Here is a 24,496-nt window from a genome sequence, read left to right on the forward strand (position 1 = left end):
CTGGTATTTCTGTTTAGAATTGAATTTAGTCTTTTTTACTGAGTCTTTAGAAGCAGATGATTTGGACTTTTCCTATTCTTTTGGTTCTGTCTCCTCAATCACAGACTCTGGGTTTTCACACAACATGTACCAAAGCCAACATGACTGAGTATTTGGGTGGGGGAGGTGTGGATGAGATGCGCAGCCCAGCATGAATCATGACTTCTAGTGCACAAGTGACTCGCATTTTACACCTCAAGAAGCAAGGTGAATTTTATTTTGTGACACTAGATACCAGGATTTGGAACTCAACCTTTTTATACTTCTGAATAAATATTGCTAAGGAGAAAAAAAAAGTGAAGGGTAGAAATAGGGAAGAACTCCTTGAGATCTAGTTCAGTCTAAGGATGAAATCTAAGCACCTGGGCTTTCCACCCTTAAGAAAAGGTGCTTCTCTGTATGCCAAGTTTGTGTGCCAGTGATGTTTCAAATTAAAGCTCTTTGTAAGATGAGAGAAAGGGATGCGTTGAAGTTTCCAGAGTATTCATCGTAGAAGGCATCTTTGAAATCAGTTTTAACCTAAACTTTCAGAGGGGGAAAATGAAATACAGTTAGGTTCAAGGATTTCAGAAGTTCATATAACAAGCTAATAATGGCCATTAGGCCATCAGATTCTAGGACACCGTATGGTCAATCACTGCTTTTGGATGAAACTATAAAGGAAATATACCTTGAAAATATTTTTTTGAAAAACTGTTCACCTTCAGTCTTTCCTAAAAATTGGAAAGTCATGTTGTCTGAAGTTGGTTGTGTTGACTTCATGTTTGTGTCCTTCTAACTTGATGGGTAAACTCTTTCCTGAGCTTTCTCCCATCCCAACTTTGTTCTCACCCTTTGTAATTTATTTGTATCTGAATTCCTAAATGAAAGAGATGATCCAAAAATTAGAGCCTGAAGTTTCCTTTACTTACACAGAATACAACTTGAATGGGAGAGATTATGGTCATATTCACAGTTAATGAGAAAGTTATCAATCAGATGCAATTATTTTATAAGTAGAAACATTTCATCAATATGGGGCAAGAAACTTTAATATTCTAATGTTTTCCTAAATATTTTGCCACAATACCAGTTTTTAAAGATTTCATTCATTTACCGAGAGAGAGTGTACACAGAAACAGGGGGAGAGGCAGAGGGGGAAAGAGAATTTTAAGCAGGTCCTATGCTCAGTGCAGGGCCCAACGTGTGTCTCCGTCTCACAGCTCTAAGATCATGACCTGAGCCAAAATGAAGAGTCAGATGCTTAATAGACTGTGCCACCCAGGGGCCCCACCCCAACACCATTTTTGTTATGCATTGTTACCATAGTTGTTCATAATTGTTGACGTATATGGTAATTTTTCAACCAAGCTTAAAGCACTTCAGAAAAAAACAAATTTGGGGCATTTGGGTGGCTCAATAGTTAAATGTCATGATCTCCAAGTACTGGGATTGAGCCCCATCGGGCTCCCTTTGCCCCCCAGCCTTGTGTGCACGATCTCTCTCTCTCTCTCAATGAAATGTATACATATAATATTTTAAGAAAAAAAGAAAAATTTATGAATGATTGCCACTAAATTATTACTTCAGTGGATTTTGAAAAAATGAACAGAAAGAATTTCAATTGTTTTAAAATACAGTTTCAGTATTAAATGTTGCACATCTATCCAGAGAATATTGTAGCTATTTTCTTTGTTAGACTGCACAGGTAGTTTCTTTGTTAGCCTTTGCATTTTCCTGAACGCTAAAATTGTCACTGAATTTACTATGTTGTTTTGTTTTTCCATAGTTGGACCTTTAAGCCCAAGTAATTGAAGTCCTATAACGTCCCCTCTAGCTCCTCGCGCTTTAGCCATGATTGGGACTAATTAGACTGGCCCAGCTTCAGGTTTAATAAGACATTTGTGGAAACCACTGTTTACTACATGGAATTGGAAAGCTTTTTCAGTGGGTCCAGGATGGCCAGCTTGACATTACCTGTCATGCATCTTTCACTTTTCTTTCTTGATCTATGGAGTGCTGAACCATATTTGTTCCTCTGTTACTGTGGCAACTCATGATTTTGTTCAACAGGAAAGTATTTTCCTAGTTTTGTAAGTCATAGTATTACCTAAGTAAAAAAAACAAAAAAACAAAAACAAATATGTGTGTGTGTGTGTGTGTGTGTGTGTGTGTGTGTGTGTGTGTATGATTGCGGAGAACAATATGATAGCACTATGTAAAAGATTGATCCTCCATCATAATCTATAATGATAGAACATATTTGATATAGCAGTCCTAGTGATAATAAAGGACAGAAGTGGCTAATTTATGGTGGCACCTGTGTTTGTCTTTCAAACAAGTGCAAGCATTGTAAAAAAAAAAAAAAGAATTACATTTAATTAGCTCATACTAAGTGAGCATGGTCTAATTTAATTCTCATAACACATTTCCGAGGCAGGTACTAGCAAATAGTATTACGCCCACTTTTTATATGAGAAAACTGTAAATTAGAGGAACATGCACAGAGTTATAAGGTGTCACAGCCAGGATCCAAACACAGCCAAGACTGCCTTGTGGATGTCCTTGATAAGGTTTTTTTCCCTACATGTTTTCCAATATGACAGAGTTGTGTGTCTCTGGGAAATCCCTGTGGGCAAGATCTGTGGGTATCTCAGTCCAGGTACTGCCAAATTAGAGCTAGCAGAATCTTTGATCTGCTTTACAGAGCAGCTTTAACACTTTTTTGGTGAACTCTGAGTGTCTAATTTATAGGATCCTCCAATTACTTCCAACCTTGAGAAAACACATCAAGAATTGTATATGATAAATTTGAGATTATACTTCATCACAACCAAAATATATAGTGTACCAATTGTCTTTGTACACACAATATTCATTGTACGTAGGTCAGTTTTATGTCTGTCTCGATACTCAAGTCATTCTAACTCGCACATTTAATGGAGAGGAATTCTGTGATACTTTTTTTTGGGGGGGGGTAAGCGGAAGCTCAGTTTGGGTTGTAATGTATGCTTCCCTGTTTTCGAGACATGGAAAGCAGCCATCTCTTAGGTGCAGATGATTTGCAGATCTCTAGATAGGCACCTTCATCATTCTAACGGACTGCTGGCGTTAGAAATTTGAATAGAATTATTAAATCCTGAACAATTTTCCTAGATCCCTAGCTCACCTCCTGATATAGTCTCTACTTCCATGCTTTTTGAGGGGGAATCAGTCAGCCTTGATTCTTCTCTTTCGTCTCCCACAGCCAATCAGTCTCCCCAAAAATATGAATTTTACTTTGTTGAATCTATGCTTTTCTGACCCTTGATGCTGCACCTGATTTTGCCCCAGGTCTACAGTCGCCCTCCTGAATAATGACAGTCACCCGGCTCTACCAGGTCCAATCCACCTGCATCACAGGCAGAGTAAGCTTTTGCAAAGCAGATGTGACTATGACACACACCAGCTTAAAATAAGATTGCCATAGCTCCAAACTGTCCACAGATGAAAATCACAGGCTTTCTATGACCTAACTGCTCCCTCCCATTTCCATCTTCAGCCAAATTATGGAGCTGCTCTTTCTCAGACTCATCCTGCTTTGTCTTACCTGCTCTTACCTGCGTTGCTTCTTCTGTCTGGAACAACTTTCCCTCTTTTTGCTTTGGCAGAGTCCAGGTTGAGTGCCGTTCTGCATGCCCCATAGCACTTTGTATATCCCAGAGCATCCTTTATGGCTGTATCATTAGTTTGTCTCTTTGTCTATCTGCTCCAGTAGACTCTGCTTGCAGAGGCTGAGTATTATTTTATTATGTCTGTAGCACCTCATAAGATGCTGATATGCCATGTAGAGGGCATGTCCTATCTGCATGCTGAATGAGACCATGAATAATTTGAATGTATTCATTAGTGGAAAAGAATGTTTTATTTTATTTTTGTCTTAGCCATAACTAGTATCTTCATTGGACCCAGATTTTCCCATTTCTTAAGATTATATGATTTGGGAGCATTTTATCTGAAATCCAGCCTCTTTATTTTTTCTATAAAGTGGATATGGCACACACTTAAAATACTTAAATTACATTTTTGGGTTAATAGCCCTGGAGATCTATAAGGGCTCAAGAAAAAAAATAAATCTGAATGTATGATTTTCCGAATCTATCTAAAGATAGAGTAAAAAAAAACTGCAGTAGAGATTTCAAGGATACTGCATTCGTTGTTAAAATTCAGCTTAAATTTTAGTTAAAAATGCTATAGTTGATATCTAATTTACCTCATTCACATGCTTGGGTTTTATCATATGTAAATCTTCATACTCTGTGACTAAATAATAGAGTGAGTTCATAAGTACAAGTTCAAATTCTAGCCTTCTGTTACTGAGGATCTGCATATATCTCTTATTCTACAGCACATAGATCCAGACAAAATGACAAGTTGAATTCTCTCATCCTTAGATCTTAGCTTAGATGTCACTTCCAATGACATCCGTCTTTGATCACCAGACTGCACTAGTACCCCTGTATTTTTCCTATCATTTCACTTTTTAAAACATAAATTATTGCTTTGCTTGAGACATTTCAGAAGCACCAAATGTACTTATATAAAAATCCAAATGGTTCTCATGGCCCACAAAGCAAGACATGTTCTGACACCTGCTCACCTCTTGAAGGTATCAGGCTGTCTAATCCTTCACTCATCCTGTAGGAAGAGCCACACAGCTGCCTTTCCATTAGTTTGAAAGATGCCACCCTGTTACTGAAAGATTCTTCCTGAATCCCTTCACCTGGTGTGCTCACACTACCTTTATGACCAGCTTCAGTGTTACCTTCTCAGAGGGGATGTCTTACCTACCGATTAAACATTATTCACAACCACGATTCTTTGTCTTTTTAATTGAAGTATTCTTGACATACAATATCCTATTAACTCGAGGTGTACCTTATAGCGATTTGACATTTTCATATGAAATGATCCCCACTATAAATCTAGTTACTATATATCACCATACAAAGTTGCTATAAAATTATTGACTATATTCCCTTACATTATATTCCCATGTTTTATTTTAGAACTGAAGAATTATATCACTTAGTCTTCTTCACCTATTTTGCCCACCTCCCCCTCACTCTCCACTCTGGTAGTACACAGTTTGTTTCCTATGAGTCTGTTTCAATTTGTTTTTTAGATTCTACATATAAGTGAAATCATTCAGTACTTGTTTTTTTCTGAGATATTTCACTTAGCATAATACATTCTAGACCCATCCATGTTGTTGCAAGTGACAAAATTTCATTATTTCTGTGGCTGAGTAATATTCCATTGTGTGTAGACAGGTGTATATATACATATACATGTATATATATGGTGTGCACACTGTATGGAGGTTACTCAAAAGATATATCTCTTTGAATTGTTGCTTTCATTTTCTTTGGATAAACACTCAGAAGTGGAATTACTTGATCTTATGGTAGTTTTCACCTTTTGGCGAATCTCCATATTGTTTTCCACAGTTGGCTATACCAATTTACATTCCTACCAATAGTGTGCAAGGTTTTCTTTTCCCTACATCCATGTCAACACAGTATTTTTCATCTTTTTGACAATTGCCAATCTGAGAGGTGTGAGACAATCTTACAGTTTGAATGGCATTTTCCTGGTGATGAGTGATGTTAAGCATCTTTTCATGTTCCTGTTGGCTGTCTGTATGTATTCTTTGGAATAATTACTATTTAAGTTTTCTCCCCATTTTAGTGGGTTGTTTGCTCATTTGTTTTTTATATTAAGGTGTGTAAGGTCTTCATATATTTTCCATTTTAACCTCTTATCAAATATATGATTAGCAAATATATTCTCCCATTCAATAAGTTTCTTTTTCATCTGTTGACATTGTCCTTCACTGTGCAAAAACTTTGATGTATTCTCAGTTGCTTCTATTAGCTTTCATTTCCCTTGCCTAAGGAGACTGGTCCAGAAAAATATTGCTAAGATCAATGTCAAACAGCATACAATATTTTCTTCTGGGAGATTTATGATTTCAGTTCTTACATTTAAGTCTTTAATCTATTTTGAGTTTGTTTTTGTTTATGATATAAGAAAGTGGTCAGGCTTTGCCAACACCATTTACTGAAAAGATGGTTTTTCCCTGTTGTGTATTCATGCCAACTTTGTCATGAGTCTGTTTCAGTTTGCATGCGCCTATTTCTGGGTTCTTTGTTCTATTCCATTGTTATGTGTTTTTTGTGCCAGTATCATACTGCTTTGATTAATATAGTTCTGTAGTATAATTGAAGTCAGGGAACATGATACCTCTATCTTTGTTCTTTCCCAGGATTGCTTTTACTATTTGGGGTCTTTTGAGGTTTCACAAACATTTTAGGATTTTTTGTTGTAATTTTGTGAAAAATAACGTTGGTAACTTGAGGCAATTACATTGAATCTGTAATTTGCTTTGGATAATATTTTTATTTTATTTTTAAGATTTTATTTATTTATTCATGAGAGAGAGAGAGAGAAGCAGAGACACAGGCAGAGGGAGAAGCAGGCTCCATGCAGGGAGCCCGATGTGGGACTTGATTCCAGGTCCCCCAGATCAAGCCCTGGGCTGAAGGTGGCACTAAGCTGAGCCACCTAGGCTGCCCATATTCCTAGGTAATTTTTTTGATGAAGTTGTAAATGTGATTACTTTCTTAATAGCTTGTTATTAGTGTATAGAAATGCAACCTATTTCTACATGTTAATTTTGTATTCTGTGACTTTTACTGAATTCATTTATTCTGGTAGTTTTTGGTAAAGTCTGGGGTTTTCTGTATACAGAATCATGTCCTCTTTAAATAGTGACAATTTAATTCTTTTCCAATTTAAATGCCTTTTTTTTTTCTTGCCTAATTGCTGTGGCTAAGGATTCTTGTACCATATTGAATAAAAGTGGCAAGAGTGGGCATTCTTGTCTTGTTCCTGATTTTAGAGGAAAATCTTTTAGTTTTTTACCCTTGAGTATGATGTTAGCTGTATATTTGTCATCTATGACCTTTCCTATGTTGAGGTGTAGTTCTTCTGTACTTACTTTGTTGGGCTTTTATCACAAGTGGATGTTGAGCTCTGTCAGATGCTTTTTCTTCATCTACTGAGATGATCGTATGATTTTTGGCCTTCATTTTTGTTAATGGTATGTAATGTTAATTAATTTGCAGATGTTGAACCATCTTTGGCATAAATTCCACATAATCATGGGGTATAGTTATTTTGTATGTTTTTTTTAAGGTTTATTTAAGAGAGAGAGGAAAAAAGAAAAGAAAGCAAGCAGGGTGAGGGGCAGAAGGAAAGGAAGACAAGAAGGCTCCCCACTGAGCTGGGAGCCCAACACAGGTCTTGATTCCAGGATCCGGAGATCATGACCCGAGCTGAAATCAAGAACTATAAACCAACTGAGCCACCCAGGTGCCCCATGCAGTATAGTTCCTTTAATATATTGTTGAATTTGGTTTGTTAATACTTTGTTGAGAATTTTTGTACCTATCTTTTTCAGCGGTATCGGCCTGTAATTTTTTTTTTTTCTTTTGATGTCTTTGGTTTTGGTATCAGGGTAATGCTGACCTTGTAAAAAGTATTTGGAAACATTCCTTCCTCTTCATTTTTTGGAGAGTTTTTAAATTACTGATCCAATATCATTACTTGTAATTGGCCTATTCATTTTCTATTTCTTCAAAATTCAATCTTGAAAGGTTGTGTTTCTAGGAATTTATCATTTTTTCTAGGTTGTCCTGTTTGTTGGTGTATAACTATAGTAGTCTACTATGACCCTTTATATTTCTGTAATATCAGTTTAACTTCTTTTTTTTAAGATTTTATTTATTTATTCATGAGAGACAGAGAAAGAGAGGCAGAGACACAGGCAGAGGGAGGAGAAGCAGGCTTTATACAAGGAGCCCGATGTAGGACTCGATCCCGGAAATCCGGGATCAGGCCCTGAGCCAAAGGCAGATGAGCCATCCAGGCATCCCTATCAGTGTGACTTCTATTTCTAATTTTATTTGTATAGATCCTCTTTTTCTCTTGAAACCTCTGGCTAGAGGTTAATGATTTTATCTTTTAAAAAAAACAGCTCTTAGTTGTACATTGATCTTTTCTATTTTTTTAATATTTTATGTATTTATTCAGAGAGAGAGAGAGAGAGAGGCAGAGACACAGGCAGAGGGAGAAGCAGGCTCCATGCAGGGAGCCTGACGTGAGACTTGATCCCGGGTCTCCAGGATCTCACCCCGGGCTGTAAGCGGCGCTAAACCACTGTGCCACCGGAGCTGCCTGATCTTTTCTATTTTTTAAGTCTCTATTTTTTTTTTTAATTTTTTTTTTAATTTATTTATGATAGTCACACAAAGAGAGAGAGAGAGGCAGAGACATAGGCAGAGGGAGAAGCAGGCTCCATGCACTGGGAGCCCGACGTGGGATTCGATCCCGGGTCTTCAGGATCGCGCCCTGGGCCAAAGGCAGGTGCTAAACCGCTGAGCCACCCGGGGATCCCCCTAAGTCTCTATTTAATGTATTTCCACTAAGATTATTTCTAATTTTGGAATTTGTTTATTTTCTCCTAGGTGTAAGGTTAAATGGCTTATTTGAGATTTTACTTGAGGTAGGCCTGTAGCACTATAAACTTTTCGTTTAGAACTGCTTTTGCTATATTCTATAGATTTTGAAAAGTTGTGTTTTCATTTGCATTTATCTCAAGGTATTTATTTCCACTTTGATTTCTTTATTGACACATTGTTTAGTAGCATGCGTAGTTCTCCACATTTTATTTTTCTAGTTATCTTCTTTAATGAATTTCTCGTTTCATATATAGAGGGTGAAAAGATGCTTGATATAATTTCAGTCTTTTTTAATTTATTGTAGTTTGTGGCTTAACATGTGATGTATTCTGGAGAATGTTCAGTGTGCACTTAAAAAAAAAGTCTGAAGATTTTAGATGAAATGTTCTCTATATATCGGTTAAGCCCATTTGGTCGAATGTGGTGTTTAAGGCCATTGTTTTTCTTATTGATTTTCAGTCTGATGATCCATTTCATTGATTCAGGTAGGGTATTCTATTTTGTATTACTGTCAATTTTTCCCTTTATATCTGATAAAATTTGCTTTATATATTTACATGCTCATATGTTGGGTGCATAGACATTTACAAATGTTACATTGTCTTCTTGGAGTCACATTCTTTGTTTTAAAGTGTATTTTAGCTGATATGAATACTGCTACTTCGCTTTATTTCCATTTCCATGGAATATTTTTTCCATCCTTTCACTTTCAATCTGCATGTGTCTTTAGAGCTAAGTGAGACTCTTAAAAGCAGCATATAGATGGGTCTTGTTTTATCCATTCAGCCACCCTATGCCTTTTGATTGGATCATTTTGTCCATTTACATTTAAAATGTATTAATAGGTATATACTTATTGCTATTGTTTTCTGCATGGTTTTGTAGTTCTCTTGATTTCTTGTAGTTTGATGATTTTATTGTTATTTTTGGGTTCCTTTCTTTTTTGTATATGTTGTAGGTTTTTGGTTTGTTAAGTTCTTTTGCAGGTTTGGTTTTGGTTACCATGAGGTTCACTTATACCAACACTATAAATATTGCAGTCTGTTTTAAGCTGATAATCACTTAATTTCCAATGCATTCTACAAGTACTACATTTGTACTCCCTTCACACACATTTTTATGTTGCTGATATCATAATTTACATCTTTTTTGGGTTTTTACATTTTTCATACTAGATTTTTAAGCGGCTAGTCTACTGCCTTTTGTTATATATTTGCCTTTACTAGTGAAATATCTTTAATTATGGCCTTTTCCACTTACAGAGGACATTTTAACTTTTTTTGGAAGTTTGGTGTAGTGGTGATGAACTCCTTTATTTTTGCTTGTCTGAGAAGCTAGGGATCCTGGGCACAATGCTGGGGCTGCCTTTGGGATGGCTGAAGCTAGAGTTAGACCATATGTGATCTGGAGGGTTCCCTGGGCATGCCATGCTTGGGATACCCTCAAAGAGTTGAAGTTGGAGTGGGCATGGGCCAAGGGTGCCCAGGGCATTCTATATACCAACACCTGCAATTCTTCATCATGAAACCCGTGGGTTTCTTTTGTGTCAGTTATCACAGTTTGTAAACATATTTATTTGCTCTGCTCAAATTGAAGAGCACCTTGAAAGTACTGATCTTAATCTTTCTCTTTTTAAACCAGTATATTCTCAGGGCCTAATATAGGGAATATAGGAGGAGAAATATTTTGGAATGATTTGTGAATAGTATTTATCACATTCTGTTCATTTTCCTGCCTTTGCCACATATTTTAAGCTTCTCTAGAAGAGTTCTGCTGTCTCTATTACCATCCAATAAATTGAATAGCATAGATATCTAGATAACTAAATTAACAAGGAATTGTCAAAAATCACATGTGAGTACAAGGTGAAATTTGTTTCTTTTTGTGTATCCATTGTATGATTCAAATTTTATCAAGACCCAGAGAAATAGAAACTGTATTGCTTAAGATTTTATTGTAGAAGTTTATGATATATGACCTATTATTGTGTTTATTATATGCATATATTTTAAAACTTTACAAATGTAAACTCAATCTTTATAAAGTTACTATCAGATAGTTTCTGAGTTAAGTTCTATTATCTCCATTTTGGAGAAGGGGAAACTGAGCCAAAGCAAAGTAAAATATCCTAAGCTGACATATTCAGTAAATAGAAGCAAGGATTCAGTGCAATGTGGGTTTAGAGAAGGGATTTGAGATACACTCCAGAGGTTATGCTGTATAATAGTTGGTTCATTAAGGTAGATGAGCAAGAAATAAATATAAGGAGGAAATGAAGTTAGAATGAAAGATGACCTGGAAGTTTCTGGTTTGGTATTCTTTTGAGAAAAGAATGCAAGTTATAAAACAGATTAAACTTAATGGGTTTAAATCTGGAAATAGACATTAGGGCAGAAAGTTATTACAGTAAAATAAATGATAGTAACAGTTAAAATTATAATTGCCATATATTATTTACTATATTCTGAGCAGTCCATATGCTTTTATTATAAGTAAAATGATGAATAGTCATTTATGAATATGGCATGATTTATTCATAGAGATAGATGGGAGATTTATATGCCAGAGACCTCACCAATTGCCATTTATAGAAAGTAGTTGAATTCTTGGGATTCGTTGAGCTCATATAGAAAGACTGTTGCATGAAAAAGAAGAAGCCAAGTACAGATTTTGAGGAAGATTTACCCTAAGTATTACCTAGACAAGAGCACCCACCAGACCATGATTTAAGAGGAGACAGTGAAATTTTTTTTTAATTGTAAGAATTCCTGTAATATTCTATTAATTCAAGAAAACTCACCCATATCATGTTCTGTCATTGAAGTTCTGTGTCAAATATAATAGATATGCCTTGAAAACTCAGGGCTGACTAGTACCCATGGATTGGGCAGATGTCAAGACCACACAATGGTCTTACAGACTTTATTCTGAGGGGAGTAACAGAAAAGCTCAGATTCTCTGGTTTGGGGGCAATAAAGATAAGAATATGGAAATGTGAAATAGGCTACTTTTACAAAAAAAAGTCAGTAAAATCAAGTGTAGTTGAAGATAAGTTATTGATTAGAAAATAATGGCCTGTTTTTTGGTGAGAATATGGAACTCTGATGTAGCTCTAGGCGAGGCAAGAGTGGTGGGAATTTGGAAGTGACACTGAAGGAGTTCAGAAACGGTTGTTTCTGATCTGAAGCCACCAAAGTTCAATCTCAAAATTAAAAGAAAATTAATGAAACTAAATTAGTGCCAAATGGAGAAAACGTAACAGATTTTAGTAAAATTTATGAAAATCAGCAGGTTCAAAAGACAGTGAAAAGTTAAAAAAGTTATCGAAGGGCTAAGCTCTACTCGCACGTGGATGTGAATCATCATTTATAATAAATTTGCTGAACTTGAATACAGACTGTACTAGCAGATTTTTAAGTTAAAATAAGTCATTTTTAGTTGTACCCTAATAGACACAGTAATAATTGTAGTATAATAGTTGTTTTGCTGTTCGATATGTCACTTGGCAATAAAATTTTATAGTAGTAAACCTTAAGATCATACGCAATTAAGATTTTTCTAGTATTTTTTAATCTTTCAATTCATCTAAAGAAAAATAATTCACAAGTTCAAACCACATATGTAATTTTAAAATTTCAGGTAGCCTCATTAGCAAAACTTTTAAAAGAAACAATTGAAATAAATTCTCATAACATATTTAATCCAATATTAGCTATTATAATTTTAACAAGTAATCAATAAAAATCTATTTTACTTTAACAATTGTCTTGAGGACAGCCTGGGTGGCTCAGTGGTTTAGCGCAGCCTTCAGCCCAGGGCGTGATCCTGGAGACTCAGGATCAAATCCATGTCAGGTTCCCTGCATGGAGCCTGCTTCTCCCTCTGCCTGTGTCTCTGCCTCTCTCTCTTTCTCTGTGTCTCTCATGAATAGACAAATAAAATCTTAAAAAAAAAAAAAAAACAATTGTCTTGAACATCACTAAAAGCACATCTCAATTCATGTTTCAAATAGGGATAGACACACTTCAAAAGCTCGATAGCCACATGTGGCTAGTGGCTACCATGTTGGGTAGTTAAGATTAGACCACCATTTCATTGAGTAATAAATTCTGATTATTCATAGAGACCATAGAGAAAGTAGTGTTTTGACGTGATAGTGGCCTATCCTTCAAGTCTTACCTCCATGTCATCTCTTTTGTGAGACTCTTTCTGAGTATCCTGGCCAAAGCATATCTTCCCTTAAATATTTACATAGCATATGTTGTATTGCTAAATAATCTATTATATAAAAATTATTTTTTCTTATATAAAATATTAAACTTCATAATGGCAAGAGTTATCTGCATATCTCCAATTCCTACCTTATTTAACAAATATTTGTTGAGTGCATATTTACTGTCATGTATTGCTTTTTGTGCTCAAGACACATCTATAGGTAATAAAATCACCGACCACCAACCAGGATTACAGTTGTAGAAAGTCAATGCCCGGTAAAAAATGTTGAATTAAAAGAAATTTTGACTTTAATTTTTGGTGAGTCTTTAAACAATAGGTTAAACTTAACAAAGTGATACTTAACAGGTCTTGGAATTTGATTTAAAGCAAGAACCGTTTATAGAGTTTTAGGATGGAAAAAAAAAATCCTGGTTCAATGGTAGTTCACATGACTGAGTGGTTTTAAATGAACTTCACTCAAAATTGGAAATAAGGAAAATAGTTTTTCTTTAATATAAGTAGGATTATCTAGCAGTGGTACCAATTTGTACCACATCTGCAGAACTCTGCCTAATTCCAGGAACGAAACTGAGCATTGAGAATTCAGACATTTTTAGGCTTAGGAAATCCAGTGCAAGGGACTCAGGATGACAATGAGGTGTTGAATTCAGCAGCTGAGAATACACTCTAAGTGCTTCTAGGGCAAACCTGGATGACTTTTAAAGTGTCTGCTGTCTTTAAGGAAATAAGACAACTGATGGTGGAAGTTTATTGGAGAGGGGAATTCTTATTTGTAGGGGCTAATAATGCTGTGTTAAGCTCTAGGAAGTGTGTTAGGTGGCACTGCAATACTTTCAAGACGATTATATAAAAATGGATAAGTATCTGTCACAGACTACAGGATGTTGAGAATATAAGGGTCCATTAATTTATAGTATGCTATGTGTTTTACACGTCTGTGTTTTTCTTCATTTTCTCTTTTCTTTCTTTCAGTTTGGGAGAATGGTAGTCTTCTGGGCTACATACTTCTTTGCACCTGTATGTCTGTATTTCCTCACAGTGAATTGCATTATAATTTATACTATGTTTATCTCTTTTTGTTTGTTTATTTATTTTTGGAAATATATAGCTACCATGTTTGAGGTGCTTGTATTGAGGGATCCTCTCTTATGATTTTGCCAATAACCAGCACTATTGCCTATATAACTGGAATACTCAAAAATGTTGAATCGTATGTTAAAGAACTGAATCCTAAAACCAGAAATTTAACAGTATGTTTTTGCTGCTCTAATTGCTTTCCTAACATCTTCTCTTTCCTCCTTCCTATCCTGAGTCCATTCAGATGTTTATTTTTTTGAGAAACAAATATGATCATATCGTGAAATCCTTAAACCACATTGGTTATCTCCCATCGCTATCTTTACTCCCCAGTCTTGTGGGCTCCAACCTTTGCCCACTGCTTGATTGTGCCAAGAATAATCTTCCATATCGCCTCTCCACCCTCATCCTAGCTCAGCCTTCAGGAACCCTTACATAAATCTGCCTTGTGTGGACCTGTTTTTTTCTACTATAGATCTCTAATAGATCACATTTCCCTCTTTTGGAATAATTATCACAGTTCTACTTTTAAATTCAGTGTCTCATTATTTGATTACTATCTGTCTGCTAATTTCATTACAGGTTCCATAAGGAAGTGAGCTTTGCCTGCTTCTGTGTGCAACATTATATCATCATACCAAATGCATGTAATAAATGGTTGACACAGATTTTTTAAACATATATATAAATTCATGAACAACCAACATATTGTAAGTGCCATGTGTCTAGACTAAATCTTTTCTTTCTCCTCTCAGAAATATCATCCACATGACAGGAAAGACATATGAGAAAAACCTCTTAAACTATATAATCTTGTGCTTACTTAAGCAGAAAATATTATTTTTAATACAGGGATTATCTCCATAGACCCTGAAGAGCACTTAATACTTGTTCTACGTAAAGGTTAAATTTTATTTTTTATATGTGCTCATGTAGTTAGAAATTAATATTCTCCTAAGTCATTGAAATGTTAAATTTTCTAACCTTCTAAAATACTTCATTTTTTATAGCTGCAGGCAAGATTGAGAAATAATATAAACTCTATAAGATATTAATATCCTTAATAGGTACTGAACCTATGGGCTGACACACCTATGGGTTCTCTCATGTTTCGCTTTTACTGAGCACTATACTTGACTGTCAAAAAGTAAGTATACCAGTAGCATGAAAATACATTTACAACAGAACATAAGAAGGGATTGTTTTATATGTTAAAATAAAAATGACAAATAAAGCAGAAAAATACTTAAAACAATCATTACATATTATATATGTAAGTGACAAGATTTATTGTAATTATATGAAGGAAAGAGAATTGAGAATTTTGAAATATTTTGGCTAAGTAATGATTTAAATTAAAATAGCATCTAATCATTACATAATTCTTACCCTCTTCATAGCCTCATTCACTTTAATGCCCATTCGTTTCTTACATTCTCTTGCACTTGGTTAGATATTTGCTCCCCCTCAATTCTGCTTCCAGTATGTGTGACAGATTTGTCATATTCCTACCTCCACCTATCCACTCATCATGATTCTAATACTCACCTTTCCATTTTCTCTGACTTCTCAAGAAGTATTATTTGGACCCATTTTCTTTCTTTTGCAGTTACTTTTATTTGGGGGGAAGGGAGAACTATGTAAAAAGTTTCAGAAGCTAAATTTATACATAAATCCAAAATGTTATTCATCCATATGTCTTAAAATTTACTGGCGTGTCCTTCTCTGAACTAGCAAATTGTCACTTGAGCTCTCAGCTTGTAGCTCAATTATCTTCTACAGAAGCACCAGGCTCATAGTGTTCTAGACAGTGCAATGGCTTTGAGGCAAGTGGTAGACTTAATTCCTACCTATTGCATTTTATTTCGTTGAACATAGGCAGGTTGTTTCACATGCCAAGACAACCGTCAAACAGGAACACACCCAGAGAACTCTTCTGAGGGCCAAATGATAGGTCCTGTTTGCAGACCTTCATTTTTCACCTTACGGCCTTTTCTCTCATTTAATCTGTAGGGCACATGCCTTCCAATATATTTGCTGCTACTCCTACTTTGCTTGTTACCTAATTTCATTGTTTTTCTTGGGTCAGAGGAGAAATCTTGAGTTGAAGTTCGTGGTTGGCCAGAGGATAACAATGAAAATTTCTCTTTGGCACACAAACAAGCACTTGGCACTCTGTTAAGTCTACTTACATTATTCCCCTATCTCTGCAATTTATTCTGGGAACACTGTCTAAAATTATCATATGTGGCTAGGCTTCATCAGTTTGAGTTACTTGCCCAGGATCACACAGCTATTACGTGAAAAGGCTAGACTTTTGTCCAAGGCCATTTTGACAGCAAAGCTGTATATTTATTTTCAAGGTCCATGCCAGAACACCACACCAGAAAAGGCCTTACTTAAGTAAGTGCTTGGATTTTTTTTTGGCAGATTAATGTAGAGGATGGAGTGAGTCTACCCTAGTCATTGCTTTTAGTTACTCTGAATTAGAGTGATGTCCTTCTTGGCTTTATGTTTTTTATTTTCAAGTGCATTCTTAATGCCAAAGTAAAACCTTAAAGATATTTTAAATATAAATATTTCAAGTGTCTTTCAAAAAAAATTGGCAGAGAGTAATGATCCCCTTGGGTCTTTTAGATGTTACAGAAAAAAATTTGCTCATGTCATAGAAGGCAATTAAAGATAAATCTTTAGATATTTTGAATCCTAAAATTGAAGAATACCTTTTTTATAATTTAATTCAAGTGCCCATGAAATCTGATATGTTCCCAATTCAGCTAGCATTCAGTCACTTATAGCCTGAGTGGAGCAGAGTATTTCTTAGGAGTGTGTACTTACTAAAAAATACAAAGAGCAAATTCAGATGGGTTCAACTCTAGCAATACCCAGTGTATCTGGTGTCCTCTGCTTTCCAGTGCAAACACGTGCTTTATTATTAATTAATTTTGGCAAATCTTTTTTTTGGGGGGGGCAGCTCAGCTGAAATTCTTACAACCTATAATCTCTCTCCAGGTATAACATGTAAAGATCAATTTCAGTATTTCATACTGAAAGTGAGACTCAGTTTCCTATAGAAACTGAGCTTTTAATCTTCGTATATGACCTGATGCACTGGATTTTATTTAACACTGGAGTTTCTTAGACAAGGATGAGGCATTTCTTCAAAGAACCTGACCAAATGCTGAAATCCATTTCCTTCTGAAATTGCAGTTGTTAGATTCGACCTGAAACATTTATGAATGTCATTTTGCCTTTCCAGCAATTAAGGAGTTCAAAAAAAAAAAAAAACCCTTTGTGTTGCCTAGCTTTGAAATTATTATATTTATGCTGAACTGGCCCTTCAATTTGTTCTAACAAATACTTTGGCCGTGAAGAGGGAGACATCAGTTCAAACAGGTGTGGGAAAGGCTTTCTTGATGTATAAAAGTGTCCTATTTTAAAGGCATTTTAGCACATGAATTCCCATGCAGGTGGGTGGCCCATTCACTTCCCCTCAAAGCTGAGGAAATCTCTAAGATCATAGGCCTGATATCACTGGGATGAGGGGCAGTCGGTGGTGATTTACTGAAACTTTCCCTTTCCTGTCTCCTGGTTTTAGTGCTGATCCTCCTGATTGTCACCATGAGAAGACGGAAAAAAGAGCCTCTCATTTTTGATGAGGAGAGAGACATCAGAGAAAATATCGTGAGATACGACGATGAAGGTGGGGGAGAGGAAGACACAGAAGCTTTTGACATGGCCGCGCTCAGAAATCTCAACGTCATCAGAGATACCAAGACCCGGAGGGATGTGACTCCAGAAATTCAGTTCTTGAGTCGACCAACTTTTAAAAGCATCCCAGATAATGTCATTTTTCGGGAATTTATTTGGGAACGACTGAAAGAAGCAGATGTCGATCCCTGTGCTCCCCCCTATGATTCCTTGCAGACGTACGCATTTGAAGGAAATGGCTCAGTGGCTGAATCACTCAGCTCCTTGGATTCCATCAGCTCAAACTCTGATCAGAATTATGACTACCTAAGTGACTGGGGGCCTCGCTTTAAACGACTTGCAGATATGTATGGAACCGGCCAGGAGAGTTTGTACTCATAGCCCTGGAACCCTCATTTGAAAATGTACTGAAGAAAAAGTCAAAGCAAAAAAAATAAATAAATAACAAAAAAATAAAAAATAAACCCACTCCATACAGAAAACAAGAACTTGACTTACTAGAGAAAACGGTTGTAAATACTTCTCCATTTTTAACTGTTTCGGTTTCTGCCTTGGTGAAGCATATCTTCATTAGACTTATCCAAGAGACTTCACTGACCACAGACTCTGAGCATTTGAAGGCTTTTTGATAAAACGAAATGCTCAGTGGTTTGTGAATAGATAGCAACTCTCAGATACCTGCAAAGCACCTAACCTCTATGAGTAAGTAGTGCCCTGTGTTGTCCGTGAACCAAGCGTGCCCTGTACATACCTTCACGGTACCTGCCAGTGAGAAGAATAGAACACGATGTGCCATTGAAAAGTCCTGGAACTTCCTGCATATCAAAACTTGGGACAAATTTAATTTCCAGTGATGCTTTTAGCTTGCTAGATTATAGAATCCAGCAGAATTTTATTGCTGTTGTTTAGCAAATATATTTCATTTAGCAATATATAAATTCTTAGAAAATCCTCCCCAGTCCTCCAATACAAGCCAGTAAAATTTGGTTTAAGGCAACATAAACCATTGTTTAGCCAATAAATTGTGAAGTGTTCCAAATAAGAAAAAGGTAAATCATTCTTAAAGTTTGCAGTCGTTTTGAGATGCTTGCATAGGTATGAAAAAAGTTGCTGTCTATTCATTGATTTGTATTATCTCTTCTGATTTATACAGGAGACTATCTTTTCTTTTTTTATTTGACACATGGTGTTATATTTATTTTGGAGTTCCAGTCTCCACTAAATTCAGGTCCATCTGACTGCCTCATAGCATTAAGCTCGTCAGAACATGCTGATTTTTCTCCAGTCTGAGCCACATGAAGGAAATGAAGCATGGAAATGGAGAAAAAAATAGTAGAGCAGTTGAGCCCTATTGTAGTTCATATATCAGAGAGGAACACAGTTACAAGGACATAGAAATTGTTCATCTGAGCCATTAGAATGTACCAAACAAACAGTGGAATAAAATCTTTGTAATTTAGAAAGATTTCAGAGAGAATTGAGATTTTTTTTGTTTTGATGCAAGATTTATTTATGCTCCAGAGACTTTTGAGAATTTGTTTTCCCCAGCCTCTTTTGCTGTAAACATACTGAGTAAAAGGCTGGGTTTTTTTGTTTTGTTTTGTTTTTTTGTTTTGTTTTTTTTAACTATATCTTAAACAATGGAATGTTATAAATTTCAAAAAAACATCTTTAAATTCCAATGCAAATTTGTTCCTCAAGAATTAACCAGGTAAGGTAGGATTTCTGTACTGGTTTAGATGTGCCAAATGAGAAGAGCAGTGTCCAGTGATCACGTGTTTAAGTTTGAGATGGGATTCTCAGAATAAGAAACTTACGACTAAAATAATATTTCCACCAATCATTTTTTCTTAGAATAGTACCAGTTTAATGTGCATATATTTCAATAAGAATGATTTTTTTTTCTTTCAATTCTCCTTTGAAAAATAATTTATTGGGTTCCTGATAAATCTATAAGTAGTAGACTACTGTTAAAGGAGATCACATTTTAAAAGTGCTTCTTTCTGAAAGACAAACACTGGAATCAGAATATCAATATTTTGATTACATAAGGAGAAACTAGGATTTTGTAAACCTGTAGCTCCCCTTTAGAAATAAAGTACATGAAAGTGGCCCTCAGCTTAATCAAAATAAATAATTCAATAAATGATTATCTACAGTCCTTTCATTTGAATAAAGTTCTGTAAACATTGTTTCAGGACTAGATAGATCTGCTTCTTGCTGGATTAATATGCATATATATGAAAAACTTGTAACAGTAAAAGGTTCTGTTCGTGACTTTTAGTCAATGTAAGTTTTTCAAATAAAAAAAAATACACCATACACTTACCCAATTCAATAAAAGCAGAGTGCAGTTCAGGAATTATATAGGTGTTAAATCAGCAAGGTGCTGAGAAAACAGTTTTGTAATAATCCCCTTGTTGTCTGCAGGAAGATAAAATAGTTCAGTACATTTGGATTATGATGTCAAAACTGCTGATTGTTGCACATATCACTAAATGGAGGTTTGAATGTATTTCAGAAAAGAAACATCACATCATTCACCTTGCTTTTTCTTGTTTTTAAGTATATATTTTTTCTTGTTTTTTTTTTCTCATATTTGCCGGTCACAGATTGGGAAAGGAAAAACTCAAATTTAAATAAAGATTTGAAATTATTGCATATATCCACCTGCTCTTTTATGTGTGAACAATTACATCAATGCACCATTAAAACTGATTCAGTGGTATTTTTAAAAATGTTTAAGATGGCTGAAGGAATGTTCCCAATTTAGATGAAATTTATAAGAAATACTTTAGCTAAGCTTACCTGTGATGGGAGTAGATTGGTTATTTTAGTTTTTTTCTTCTGAAATTCAAAGCTAGGTATGATTATCTCCATAGTACTTGAGAGAGACACTGAAATAGTTGATTGATAAAATCAATGCTAAACCTAGTTAGGAGATTCTCCGAAAACATTTATATAAACACCTGTTATCTACTTATTAAAATTCAGTGGTATACCGGAACCAGCTAGAAACAACTGCCAAGAACTAGTGACCTAGATCTCTTCTCAACCCCTCTTCTAGAGATATCATTTTGGTGGGTTGAATTTAGCCCTGTGGTAATATCTAGACAACCATGAATATCAGCAAAACGCTACCTGTTCTTCCTGGAGAGCCGTTGTTAAATGTTTACCAACATTTCACTTCTAAAAATTGCTTTATAAAGGAAAGCACATGATTGTAAAGATGGTTTGAATAAAATATCAAATAATGACATGAAAGGAATTTATGCTCTATCACACTACTAAATATAGATCCCTGTGATACTCCCTGTTATGAAGTCCTTGGAGCTACCAGTAGAAAGTAAAGGATCTACTTCATTATAGGAAGTGATGGCTTAATAATTTCATGGGCAGACAGTAGTCTCAGAAACCAATAAATTTAAATATTTTCCATTTGTCTATATGGGGGCACCATTAGAAATCCAAGGTGCACAAAGTAATGCATATTTTTAACACTTTAATTTCTTAAAAACGTTTGCATTTTACTTGTTACTGTCCTTGTCAAGGAAATGTGCCCAAGCCCCAATTCTGAATTATCACTGCATAATTTTGAGTCAGCATAAAAAATATGAAAATGAAATCGTATCAAGAAAGTGAGCTTTTGCTGATCAAGCCTAAATTATCATTCTGGTTCCACAGGTCAGTTTCTATGTTAAAGCAATAGTGTATTGCAGACCAAAACTAAGAGGACGACAAAAAAAGATTACCTCTGTGAAGGCAATGAGTAGCTCTTCCTATAAGCAATTAGATGAAGCTGGTAAATCTTTTCTTTTGACCAGAAGCTCTCACCTCAGGCTGAGAGCAGTTGTGGTCAGGTAACTGCAGGACACCGACAGGAAGTAATCCTGTTTAGGTAATGATAGCTGTCTTTTCACTCTGCCCTCAGAGAATGTTTTAAATTATTTTAACTTCATGCACAATTACATTTAATACACTAGATGATGAACAGGCACCGGCAATTATTCTCATGTAAGAAGTGTAGTTATATAAGGTGTGAGTGATATTTGTGTTATGGCCCACATGCCCAAAGAACTTACAAATAGACTTGCTACTTATATCCAAAAATAAAATCTGAGAGAGCTTAAAATAAGTTTAAATATATTGCAAGAGGCAAAAACAATCTAAATATCTTAAAGTTTTTAAGCACGAGCTATAAATATCTTCAAATTTTCAATTTTAATTTGACATCGACTTAACAAACTTTTAATTAACTTAATTGTTTTAAAAACACTAAAGGTTTATTTACAGTTGATCTAATTAAAGTTGATGATAAGAAAGCTTCAGTGTTTAACTCTTTCTGGTCAGGGATGGCTGGAGGCACAGTGTATATGACAATATAGAAGGAAATTCATTTTCTGTTATACAGTTTTTAAAATTATTAATAATGTATATTATGTGTACATACAATGCTGTATGAAAGTTTGGCAGGCAAAGCTAATGCAGTGATGTCAGCTAATCATCAACATACCAAAAGATCAAGAAAGGAGTAATAACATTTACATTTTGAGTGTAATTGAAAGTGTTTCAGAGGAGTGGGTTAAGCCCTCAAGAAAAATAGGAGTTATTTGACTCTGATTTGGCAGCCATTGTGAAGTACAGTTCTAGGGGTAATTTTTCAAGCAAAAACAAGACAGCCAGTGTGTGTGGCATTCTGACGCTTTTGCATTGTTATGTTAGCTTGTAAAGGCTCAGAGTTCAACTGTAAAAGGTCATGTACCTGTGCCTGTATGTGTGAGTGTGTGTGTGTGATAGAAAGAGAGAGAGGGAGAGAGAGAGATGGGGGGGCATCGGGAAGTATGTCTGAAACAACGTTAAAAACTGGTCCAAAAGTACCTTATTAATGCCAATATATTATTGTCATTTGGCAAATTCTTGATCCATAAGACTAGAAGCCATAAGACTAGAATATCTGATATTGACTGAAGAGAGCAATATTTGCTTTAAAATTTAATTTAAAAAGAAGGATTTTGGTATGAAGGGTAAAGCATTTAGCTGAACTATCTAAATAATTGCTTCATTTTATTTTTATTGTGTAGATGTGATCTGTTAACAGAGACTGTGGAGTTTGAATTATTGATTACAAAATGTCACTGAGCTTTGGCCTTCAGTATTAGTGTGGTGTGCTACGAAGTAGCCCTGTTCTGTGGTTTATAAAATCTGGGTCAGAAGCCAGTTCTAGCACATTTTTGCTATGCCCTGGATGCCATTCTAATTCTCTGAACCTTTATATCTTCATGATTAAAATTGAGTTAATTACTATCCTGTCTGTTTCAGAGGCTTGTGAGCTGATTAAGTGAAAGTGCTGTGTAAACTGTAAAATGCTGTAAAAAATGTAAGGCTTTATTATGGAAAATTATGGAAATTATATAATAAGGTTGATTATATGTATTGTTATATGGTAAACACTGATAATGTCTGTTTTTGGAAACATGCATTAAGGAAAAAAAAAAAACATGCAATTAGTATCCTAAATTGGGAAAGAATTTTCAGAGACAATTGGCATAACTGAGTGAAGCCACTATGCAAAAACAATCATTTTTAGAAGGTCTTTAAAGGTTAGGGTCAAATTCAAACCAATTCGGTCATTAATATAAATTAAGGATATCAGTAGGGGCAAGGGATTACAGATAAAGAACAGGTATTTCCCACTCATGATGATGATTGAGTGGAAGATGGTCTTTAGCTGATCCCAGCCTCCTCATACAGGAGCAGAGGAGACCTGTTGTAAGATGATAATGAATGTAAGTTATGAGATCTTTAGACATCCAGAGGAAATAGTGTGTGGCTCTAGGGAGTTCAAAGGTCTTGTCAGTCATGAGTGGCATATGTATAATTAATAATTTATATGCTTCAAAGAACTACAGTACAATAATATTGACTTAACATGACAACTATCCTGTACTCTTGTTTTGATGACTTAAAAGTACTTCCAATATCTTACTGTAGCTTATTTTAGCCTTTTATAAATGAAGAAGCCATCAGAGATTAAGAAGTAATATACATAGGATACTATTGCTTTGTCAGTGATAATCTACTCATAAAATGAGTGCTAATAAACTTTCTACTCAACTTTAGATATTAGTTATCTGATTATTTGAAGCTCATATGGACAAGCATTATAAAAAATACATTAATAGCTATGTAATTACTGAGAATGTTGAGAAGTGTAGCATACTCATACTCAAAGACATTAACTCAAAGACATTAACATTTTTATTGCATTCACTCATGAAATAATGCTAATGGTTTTTATTTTTATAAGCCATAAAAATGATATGCTTCACTACTGTTTCATGCTGTATTTTTTTGTGAGTAAACACTATTTTTTTAATATCAAGATCTGGCATATACAGTATGTTGAATGTGATCAATACTTCAAAAGTAATCAACTTTTTAAAACCAATCAGATAACTAAATAGCAATTGCATTTTACCTGTAATGATTTTAAAGGCAAAAAATAAAGGGAAAAAGGAAAAAGAACTTCTACACAAATGTAATATGTATTATGTTTCAAATTACGTATAAATATTAAGCAATACATGAGCATATGTATGCACACACACATACACAATCTGAGGCTAAATGCTAAAGTGAAGCAAATGGCTTTTAACATTTTTTAAAGATAATTATGGCTACTAGATGCAATCTCTACAATTAAATTATGTGGGAATGCTGAAAAATGCTACTGCACATTTGCAAAGCTGTTCTTTACAATAGATTCCAGAATTTTTTTTACAAAAGTTAGAGAAATTAGCAATTCATATAAGTAAAATATCCAACATAACTTTCAATGAAATTATCAGTGCATATTTATGAGGCTCTATTATAATTATATTAACCAGAAT

At 35.0% G+C, this 24,496-nt stretch overlaps 1 protein-coding gene across 5 annotated transcripts in view; it reads left to right on the plus strand.

The window, feature by feature from the left end:
• CDH7 (cadherin 7) overlaps positions 1-23,725 on the plus strand; it is a 125,301-nt gene extending 101,576 nt beyond the window's left edge. For all 5 annotated transcript variants that reach the window (XM_072758061.1, XM_072758059.1, XM_072758060.1 and 2 more), the window contains one exon: positions 17,494-23,725. In XM_072758061.1, the coding sequence (XP_072614162.1) occupies positions 17,494-17,987 (494 nt within the window). In that variant the 3' untranslated portion in view covers positions 17,988-23,725. The remainder of the gene's footprint in view (positions 1-17,493) is intronic.
• The last annotated feature ends 771 nt before the right edge of the window (positions 23,726-24,496 follow it).

The sequence above is a fragment of the Vulpes vulpes genome, chromosome 5 (assembly GCF_048418805.1).
Source record: "Vulpes vulpes isolate BD-2025 chromosome 5, VulVul3, whole genome shotgun sequence".
NCBI classification, from domain to species: Eukaryota; Metazoa; Chordata; class Mammalia; order Carnivora; family Canidae; genus Vulpes; species Vulpes vulpes.